Below are 10701 nucleotides of genomic sequence, written 5' to 3'. Positions count from 1 at the left end.
TAAACTCATACTTATATAAGAGAAGGCAAGTAGTCAAAGTTGGAAAAAGTCTAAGTACTGAAAGAAATATTGAGGATGGGGTACCACAGGGATTCATTCTAGGACCCTTCTTGTATATAGCGTTTGCCAATGACTTGTCATTGTACCTAAATAAGAACTCGGCCATTCACTGTACGTGTTATGCTAATGATACTAATATATTAATTATTGAAAACGATATGGACTCCGCGAAAAACACAGCTCTAGAGACCTACAAAAAAGTTATTATGTGGTCAAAGAAAAACAATTTAATGTTGAATGAAGCCAAAACTAACTTGTTGAATTTCAAGATGAATACTGGGCAACAATATGGGTTGAATCTGTTTGTTGATACTGCTTTAGAATTGAACCTAACAAAGTCAACAAAAATGTTGGGTGTTGTTTTTGATGACAAACTTCAATGGAGGACACATATTGACCACTTATTTAATAAACTTATAAAAGCCTGTTATTCTTTTAGGTTTCTATCCCACCACTGTGGTCAAAGTACCTGTCTATTACGCAAACTTCAATTCGCATCTTAGATATGGTATCCTTAACTGGGGCACATCCTCTACCGTGTCTCGTGTGTTTTGTATGCAAAAGTATGCTATTAGGATCATTGCTAAGTTGGGCTATACAGATTCTTGTAGAGAAACTTTTCAGAATTTGGAAATATTAACGCTAGCAGGAGTATACATAATGGAAGCTTGCACATATATCTATCGAAATAAAAACACTTTAGCTGCTAACAGAGCCTATCATAATCACTCTAGTCGGAAGTTTTGAGTTTCAAGGCTGCAAACATTTTAATAAACTTCCCGACAATATCAGAAATTCTGAAAATGTACACATTTTCAAATCAAGACTGAAGCAACTTCTTCTGTCAAAGAACTGCTACAGTATTGATGACTTTTATTTGTAATCCAATTCTATATGTGTGTATAGGAAACAATTATCTATCATTATATTTATATGGTATACATCTGTGTATGTTGTATATATGTGAGTATGTATGTGTGTGTATATGTATATATATATATATATATATATATATATATATATATATATATATAAACTTTTTTTACACATTTTTTAATTTATAACTTTGTGACACTATCTATTTCGTGTAGTTTTATTTCTTTTCAATATTGTTCTGCTCCTGTGGTTATACAAATCAATCTGAGTGAATAAAGAGATTATTATTAATACCTCGGGGACATATGAAGCTAATTCTGGGGTACCACAGGGTTACAATTTAGGACCGATACTCTTTGTTATGTTCATAAGTGACTTGTTCTCAGTTCACCAGTACTCAAGCTGTTTATTATTTGCAGATGATCTCGAATTTAAAAATAAATTGAAACTGTCAGAGACAGGCTATGTTGCAGAAGGACTTGCAATATGTTTCCGAGTGGAGTTGTAAAAATTAACTATTCTTCAATCTGATGAATTGCAGTGTCGGGACGGTGATAGGTAAATTATTATTTACACGTGTTCAACGATAATATTTATTAACACAACAAAACTACAAAACACTACAGCAAAATAGCAAGAAGAATTTGAGGGGCCACGTGGTTTGCAGAACGGAGACCACGTGTTTGCAGGCCTAGCCCTCAGTGAATAGATTCGATGTTACTCACTCCACAGTTGGCATCAGAAAATCAGAAAGAACTCCTGTCTCTGGATTTCTCCTCAGGTGACGACCCGGAAGTTCAGGTTAGCCAACGCACATTTCGAGAATTCGACTACTCGATTTTCGAGTGTTCGATTACAGTGTTCGATTTGGATGACTGCTTGACAATAAAGAATTTACATGTTTTTATACTAAGCAGTTGTAGGAAAAGTCCCTACAGCAGTGTTATGAGAATAACAATGTGAAGAGACCCGATAACATTTGATTACATGATGCAAGAAGAGGGGTTGAAGAGCGTTAGGAAAATGAAAATCCTGGGTATTACACATGATGATAGACTTTGTTTTAAACTATGTGAAAAGTATAATTACACGTGATTCAGCAAACTGTTTGTTAGGTGTCATAGTAAGACAAACATAAACTTTTCCCCATATAAAAGCTATAAAGATTTTGTACTACACACTTGTCAGATAAAAACTTGAATTCGGATAAGAAATTTGGTTAGGAGAATATCAAAATACATTTTTTTCAAAGAAGAAATAAAACAAAATAAATTTTTGAGATTCTTGTACTACCGTGACATTAACTTTTATTACTTTTTCAGTTACGAGAATTTTGAAAATGATAATATATCATATCATCACTGATAAAAGGAAATTTCGTAGTCATTTTTCTCGTTTTCAAATCCAGTTTTTCAATTTGAAAATCGACTCAGATTGACTTTCCCAAATATTTCTTTAGAGTTTGATATGAAAGTTATAATTTTCATCACTCCTATAACTGAAAAAAATTGAAAAATGCAACAAATCACTACCTTAACTACATAACACCATACCATAGGTTAAATTCTGAGACAACAGAAAAACTGATATTTGTATCTATTTCAGATTGTGAAACGTGCGTTTTCTAGAAACGATCCGGTCTGTTTCACTATATTCCATCATTTTAATTGAAAATAATAGAGTACATTATAACCCTCTCTGACAGTTTTATTCCAGTAGTGAATCATCAAATCAAATTAACACTTATAACAAAATATTAAGAAACTAGTTATATTCTAGAACAGAGTAGTTGCTCTCCGTCTCAATAAAGCAAATTACAAACAAGCCGTGAAGTAAATTCCATTCGTAGATTCACGAAAATTGTATTCAAATTGCTTTGAATAGGATTACACTTTATTTACCTGAAATACCATTTCGATTGTCAAGTAGATTTAGTTGTAATCCGACCGCAAATACCTCGCATTAAAAAGACAACCGTGAAAAACGGTAACACTTACAAAATATAACACGAATCCCCTTATAGCGGCAAACCTACCCTCAAACCGCCCTATGACAATGCCATTGACGGTAAGGGCGATATTCCGGCAGAATATCAATTTCATTCATTGAATACGAAAATACAAAAGAGGGTAGTTATTGTTGCAATCCCCACTTCATGTTAAGGACAGCCCCTTTTGAAAACTAGAAGGGTATATACTACTGATGTTTATTTGGGGTCACTTAGTCAAACAAGTTGAAGTGGAGTGTGTCGATATTTAAAAAAAATGTATATAAATAGTAGGTATCGATTTGATGAGAAATCTGTGGAGAATAAGTGTGGTAGAATATTCAGACCTTGGGATTGTGCTGGTGAATCGCATGACAGTTCCCAGGATAGTACAGTTTCGACCACAACAACTGAAGAGTCTTCACGGCCCGAATGTGTCAATGAAAACAATCCCGAACGAACCGATATCAAAGCGGGCTTCAGACCGTTGCAGAGTATTTCACAGCCACCTACAAACAAACCTGACATCCACATTCCATCCCACTATCCATTAGATTATTCCGCGGATCTTTACTCCAACTTATATCCAGATATTATCCAGACCAGCCTAGCTCAATCGCTTGGCCTCGCTGCAACTGATCCTCTTCTTATGGAATCGATGGCTCAAGGTATCGCTTTGGAGGAGTACGCAAGAGTCTTGAATCAGGAACACCATGCGAAAGTTTTAGCAGCGAAGAAGCAGAGGCCTAAGAAATACAAATGTCCACATTGTGATGTTGGATTTTCCAATAACGGACAGCTGAAAGGACATATCAGGATACATACTGGTTAGTTTTGTTTATTTTGGATATGTTTTCAATTTTAAAATTTCAGTCAGTGCTGAGGATTGAATTTTTTTCATTTCATCCTTCATAAAAGAAATGAAATTACTGGCTCAGTAATTATTTTCTCAATTTTGAATTTCATTAAATTCCGATTTCATTTATTATTTTTGTTACAAAATATTTTGTCAATCTTCTAAGCAATTTCATTTCCTATAACTTATATTTTTTTGTATGAACATAGAAAAGTAGGAAGCCAAAAACTCTTATTTTCCAAAAACTAATATGTCCTCACCTTTCAATTCAATTGAATTAAAAATCTTTGAATATCATATTTCATATACTTGTGTGAAAGATAGCTGAGTTGATCATTTTTTTCAATCATGAGCTTTCTTTCAATAGAAATGTGACAATTCTATTTCTCTGAACTTTACAGCCATAATAACACACTCGAAAATTTTGGACTTATATTTTTTTCATAATCGTCCGTTACATGGCTAACGGACTGCGAATAGCCATGATGTTCCCTATGTGGCTCGGGGAGTTATTAACATTGCCTACCCAGGACACGAGGTTAATGACCAATCGATGCCGATGACACCAAGAAAAAAAATCTCCTGTGATTGTGAAATTTCTAGGAACCTTGGTTGTTGTATCGGGTAATTTTATTGAAAGAGCCGAATTAAGATCTTCCATGCCGAAGTTTATCACAACGGCATGCCCCTGTAAGGCCAATAGCTAAAGCAGCCTGAAATCAAAACAAACATTCATTTTTCGATAACAATTTGAAAATTTTCAACTCATACATTCATCAGCAAATATTTTTCATCAGGTGCATCTTTTAACAATTGTTGAATTTCTTCAGAAGTTGATGTTTATGACTGTTTTGGAGCATATTTTTCAGATTTGCGTGTACGTATTTTGATATATCAACACAGTTTTTAATAATTAAGGTACTCCTCAACATCGAGTACTAAGAACATAAAGTTGATGATTTCAATTTTCTTGACAACTCTCCAATATAAACTAATAAGGTATTTTCGGAACAAGAATTTCTGTAAGCGATTTCATATTTTTATTTGATGTGCTTGGTAGCAATTTATTGCAAACATCTATTGCTTTCTGAAGAATTTCTGGAGGTGTATTTTCCAACTCTAAATCTTCATATTCCATTATATTCAATATTTAATAAATCTAAACTCTTAAAACTATAACAATCAACAATAAAACTATTTTCGTTGGGTGAGTTGGCAGCAATAATTATGCAGTGCTTCGGTTTTGTTGTTATGTAAACGTCGACAATGGGCTACTTGGATATTGCACGCTAATCGTCGGCGTAGCGTTGTCAACATGGAGAACGTGTCATATCAATCTGACATAAAACAATCCATGACTGACTTGGGTTATTGTGATAACAGTGAGAAATTATTTCTCAGTGTAATGGCGGATGTTTCTCACTGCATGAGAAATCTTTCGTTTTGAACATATGAAAGCGATGACATTGTATAGCATCCGTAGAAAAACATAATGTCTTAACTCGCTCAAGTTGAAAAAACAAAATAAACAGTAAATCAGAAATTTGTTCTCAAAAAGCTCATCTGGACTTTAAAAACACACTTCAGAGTGTAAGAATATAATGAAATGTCTCGGAAAGAGGCTGATTACCTAGAATATGATACGATGAAATATATAATGGTTGAAGTGATTTTAAATGTTCCTATCATCAACTGTAATTGGTTAACAATCATGTGAGTATTTCGCCTATGTTGCTCAAAATGGAAAACTATTTTGAATCAGTTTTATTATTTTTTGTTTATTATTTCTTTTGAGAATATCACATTCTTCAAAAAACATATCCAACTTCTCCATGGAAATCATTGAGTTATTTCTTGAATTCGAAATAATTCCCATTGAAACATGGACTTCGCTGAAAAATGACAATGAAAAGGTATGTTTTCTTTTCAAACTTTTTTCGTACTAGAGTGATGAAAAAATTCTAAAATTATTTTTGTAGAACTTCTGAACATTAGTGGAACAATTATCTCTAATAGGAATGTTGAATATTTTCAGTTGTTTGAGAAATAGGAAACTAATTAATTTCTATAATATGTTGAGAGGTTGAGTTTCAAACATTTCTCTTCTGAATGTAATATGTCATAATCATGATTGAACTCATATCCTTCTGCTAAAGAATGGTTGGCAAATATGTAACTGACAAAATGGTTTAGACTTTCGCAGCTGAGGTTTTTAGTGCCACTGTTTTTCGAGTTGGAAAGCCGTGGATTTTTGGAATTTCTTCCTGACGTTTCGCTGGCGCGAGTGGCTAGCTTCTTCAGAGGTTTTACCATCATGGCTTGCTGTCCGATGACTGTCAGTCAATCATCGGATATGAAATTGCTATGCTCTTTACAAAGTTCTCCCTGTTTGACCAATGTAAATCTTTGAGTAAGAGTGACATAAAATTTGCTGCTTTGAGAAGTTATTGAACTTAATGTATGGATATAGATTTTCCAATTTTCGAATTTTCTTAAACTGATAATTTCTTCATCTTCATATGCAACATATCAATGACGAGGGCAATGAATGTCAAACTTTCAGAGAAGGCAGAAAAATAGACAAAATTTCAGACATAAGGAACCACAAACAGACCAGAGAAATAACAAAAATCAACTTTGCAGTATTAGTATTTTTTTTTTCAAAATAACGGGAATCAATTTCATCAAATATGAAAGTTCCTCTCCATGCTTTGTAGAAGATTACTGCTAAAGGTAGTAGTACGAATAATTTTCAATGTAGATATAATTAGACCAGTGCTAGTTGAATCAAATGTTTTATGTTCAAAATTGAGAATTTTCTTTCATACTGAGATCTCCAAAGTCGTTGCTCAGGTCAGTCTTCAGTCTTCAAGTAGCCCCCTTGCTATATATGTCATTAATTCACAACACAACAAAGTTTTTGTTTCGGGGTTGAAATTAGATGATTTTAATGTATTTCCACGTGTTAAAACCGAAAGTGACCATAAAAATTATATATTAGCTCTTGTTTTCAAGATATAGTATCATTATATTATATATATGTATATTGAGTTTTCAACAAATGAAATATTTCATCACCAACAGTTGGTACACATGTTTGTTTACATAACACCCCTCTCATCAGCTGTTCTTAAGTAGTAAACATAACCTATGTGAGTTTGTCAATTGTACGCACGTAGTTGCTATTGAAATTATCGTGTGAAGTTGATTTTTAAATTAATTTAAGTGCTGATCTGAAATGCCTCGAAAGTGTGTGAATTCTGTCGATAGCTTTTGCTATATATGTGGTGAAATAACATTTAAGGCTCAGAAACGTAAAATGACACCTATCGTTAAGACAGCCTATGAACATTATTTTGGTGTGAAAGTTGGAGACCAAGATAAATCATGAGCTCCTCATATATGTTGTAATTCTTGTTCCGTCATATTGCGAGAGTGACTGAAAAATAAAAACCGGGCAATGGCTTTTGCAGTACCTATGGTTTGGCGTGAGCCTACCAATCATACAGACGACTGTTATTTCTGCTTAACTCCTCCCATTAAGCAAGGTTTATCTATGAAGAAAAGAGGAACGGTTAAATACCCTAATCTCCCATCTGCTCTTCGGCCTGTACCACACTCAGACAATTTGCCAGTCCCTTCTCCACCCCAAAACTATGAAATTTCAGAGGAAGGTGATGAAGACTGTTTAGAAGGAGCAACCCATCCTTCTACATCCTATGACCCTGATTTTGAGGTAAGCGATAGGTCTAGTGATCCGCACAGAATTAGTCAAGCAGAGTTGAGTGACCTTATAAGAGATCTTCGCTTGTCTAAGGAAAAGGCTGAGCTGTTAGGGTCAAGACTACAACAGTGGAATCTTCTAAAACATGATGTGAAAATATCTTAGTACAGACAGCGTCAAAAAGATTTGCTTCCTTTTTTTGAGAAAAGAGAAAACCTCGTAGTTTGTTCTGATGTTAATGGTTTGATGGACTGCTTGAATTTGGATCACACTCCATCTGAATGGAGACTGTTTATGGACTCTTCAAAACTAAGCTTGAAAGCTGTACTTCTGCATAATGGAAATCAGCTACTCTCTATTCCTATAGGTCATGCAGTTCACATGAAGGAAACGTATATAAATATGAAAACACTTCTCCAATCAATCAAATATGAACAACACAAGTGGCACATCTGTGGTGATCTGAAAGTCCTCCTAGAAATGCAATTAGGCTTCACCAAGTACTGTTGTTTTTTGTGTCTGTGGGACAGTCGGGATAGAAAATCTCACTATAAAAAAATGAACTGGCCTACACGAGACCTAAACCCTAATGAGAAAAATGTAGTTTACGAGCCTCTTGTAGATCCTAAGGATGTTCTCCTTCCCCTATTACATATTAAGTTGGGACTAATGAAAAACTTTGTGAAGGCCATGGACCAGGAAGGACAAGCTTTTAAGTACTTGAGAGCAAAGTTTCCCAGGTTGAGTGATGCTAAAGTCAAGGAAGGCATCTTTATTGGGCCTCAAATCCGTGAAATCGTAAATGATCCTGCTTTTGACATGATTTTAACAGGAAATGAAAAAAGAGCCTGGGAAGCCTTTAAGGTGGTTGTACATGGGTTTTTAGGTAACAAAAGAGATGATAACTTCACAGCATTGGTTAAAGAGCTTCTTCAAGCTTACCACCAACTTGGATGCAACATGTCCTTAAAAATTCATTTTCTTCACTCTCATCTTAATTTCTTCCCACAAAACTGTGGAGCTGTGAGTGACGAACATGGAGAAAGATTCCATCAAGACATTGCCTTAATGGAACAGAGATATCAGGGCCGTTGGAATGAAGCAATGCTTGCAGACTACTGCTGGTCTGTGTGTAGGGATGCTCCAGAAGTGTTTTATAAAAGACAAGCTAAACGACAGCGATCTTACAATCAATCGGATGGACTTAATTGAAATTTGGTGGTACAAACTTCTTTTATTTGTCAAAACACTAAGAATAATGTTTTTTTTTTTATTAATTTTGTACTTAAAATATTCTAAAAGAAACATAACAATATTGTTTTATGTACTTTCACTTTTCACGTATAGTATAACTACTCTTTAAGATTAAGTACTGTGTATCTCAAAAACCAGAGCTAATAAAAATTTTTCATTGTTATTTTCGTTTTTATCACCCCAAAATTAGTAGAAGTTGACTAATTTAGTGTAGGAAACATTCAAAAAATATTTTTTGTTGTGTTGTGAATTATTATTGAATGAATCAACCACTCGATAACTCAAAAATTTCATTTTGTTTCCAGGTGAACGGCCATTCAAATGTGACGAGAAGGAATGTGGAAAAACGTTCACAAGAAACGAAGAACTTACCCGTCATAAAAGGATACATTCGGGTCTCCGTCCATTCCCTTGCACCCATTGCGGAAAACGTTTCGGAAGGAAAGACCACCTCAAGAAGCATTCGAGAACGCATTTCCAACCTAGAGGATTGTACGCTGTTCCTGTTATGCTTCCTTTCGAGACTTGGGCATCATCATCTAGTAATTATCCGTTTGTGCCCATGTTTGGATACTAACTAGTGACTCATAGTATGTATGGAGATGTAACAAGGCAGATTTCGTTGATAGAGCTACTTTCGAAAGAAGTTGATGTCAATAATTACTGACCGGCCGGCGAAGAATGAAGATTTTTAGGGATTTCGTATTTTCTGTGCATACCAACACTATTATTGTAATCGTCGTTATTCATAATTACTGTGTGCATTCGTTTTCGGCGAGTTCCTCAAGACTAGTGATTGTACTTCAAAAAATGTTAAACGCGTGTGGCGGCAAAACATTGAGGAAGTCGCTCAAAACTCAGAAGCAAAGAGCAATCCCAAAAAAAAATAAAAATGTAGGAAAACATTATTTACGAGCAGCTGAACCCTTAATAAGAAAAGTTGTATATAGCATGTATATAAGAAAGTCTATTTTTTAAGTTTTGTAAATTGTGTATAAAACTAATAATTGATAAAACATTGTGATACCTAATAGGAGAGTGCCAAAATATATTTTGTAAATTTTTGTGTTCAACCGTGGAGTGAAGAAAATATATATTTTCAGAATCAAAGTGTTTCACTAGCATATATTTCTAAACCACTTTTTCCAATGAATGATAATTATGGTATATATATATATATATATATATATATATATATATATATATATATATATATATATATATATATATATATATATAAATATATATATATATATATATATATATATGAATCGGTTTGATTCGTGAGGTTGCAGTCAATAGCTGGGCTGTTACAAACTCTTTGTTATATGTCAAGCTTTCGGTATATTTCACACATTCGTCAGGACAACTACAATAATAAAATTATATATCTTGTAAAAAATATATAAATATGGAGAACTTACTAACGTGAGAATAAAATATAAAATGGTTCAAAAACAGATAGAAAAACATTAAATAATGACAGTTGATAAAAATTTTGGCTGACAATGTCAAGTGCGAAAATTCTGAATGATACTCGAATTACTAGATCTTTTATATTCTTTATCATATTTCAGTAGGTACGTGTAAAAATATTTAAAATTTCAAAATCTTTTAAATGTTTAAATTAAATAAGTTCATTGTACTTTTTCTCTGAAACTCTAATATTTAATATGTGACAGTTTTCTACATGATGAAAAGTATTAACTTTGTTTTTCTCATTGCAACGTCTGACTTTTTACTATAACCTCAAGTTAGTAAGTACATTTTTCACCTACAATTTTGCTGCAATGTTCTCAATTTCTTGTAGATGTCTTGATGAAGGGAATAAACATTCTCGAAAGCTCGACCATATAACAAAGAGTATTCATTAAATAACAGCCCAGTACTTTGACTGCATCCCCAACAATATTTCGTGTTTCTTCTTAACTAGTCAGTCAAGAG

The 10701-nt window shown here is 33.7% G+C and overlaps 1 protein-coding gene across 1 annotated transcript; it reads left to right on the top strand.

Annotated features, from left to right (window-relative positions):
- Positions 1 to 3164: 3164 nt before the first annotated feature.
- On the top strand, positions 3165 to 9441 carry LOC111514367 (uncharacterized). Its single transcript, XM_023170605.2, has 2 exons — positions 3165 to 3750; positions 9063 to 9441. The coding sequence occupies exons 1-2, from the start codon at positions 3201 to 3203 to the stop codon at positions 9332 to 9334; spliced, it is 822 nt and encodes a 273-aa protein (XP_023026373.2). The 5' UTR covers positions 3165 to 3200; the 3' UTR covers positions 9335 to 9441.
- Positions 9442 to 10701: the final 1260 nt, after the last annotated feature.

Source organism: Leptinotarsa decemlineata, unplaced genomic scaffold, assembly GCF_025532065.1.
Source record: "Leptinotarsa decemlineata unplaced genomic scaffold, Ldec_3_MD MMD2_tig00026294_RagTag_RagTag, whole genome shotgun sequence".
Lineage (NCBI taxonomy): Eukaryota > Metazoa > Arthropoda > Insecta > Coleoptera > Chrysomelidae > Leptinotarsa > Leptinotarsa decemlineata.
The sequence above is the reverse complement of the archived record's forward strand: the minus strand, read 5'-3'. Positions and strand labels throughout refer to the sequence as shown.

What these genes read in the sequence shown, in the direction of transcription:
- LOC111514367 (XM_023170605.2), top strand. Translation starts at nt 3,201, where the DNA reads ATGTATATAAATAGTAGGTATCGATTTGATGAGAAATCTGTGGAGAAT. An exon ending in ACATATCAGGATACATACTG is followed by an intron (nt 3,751 to 9,062) that starts GTTAGTTTTGTT and finishes TTTTGTTTCCAG; the next exon opens with GTGAACGGCCATTCAAATGT.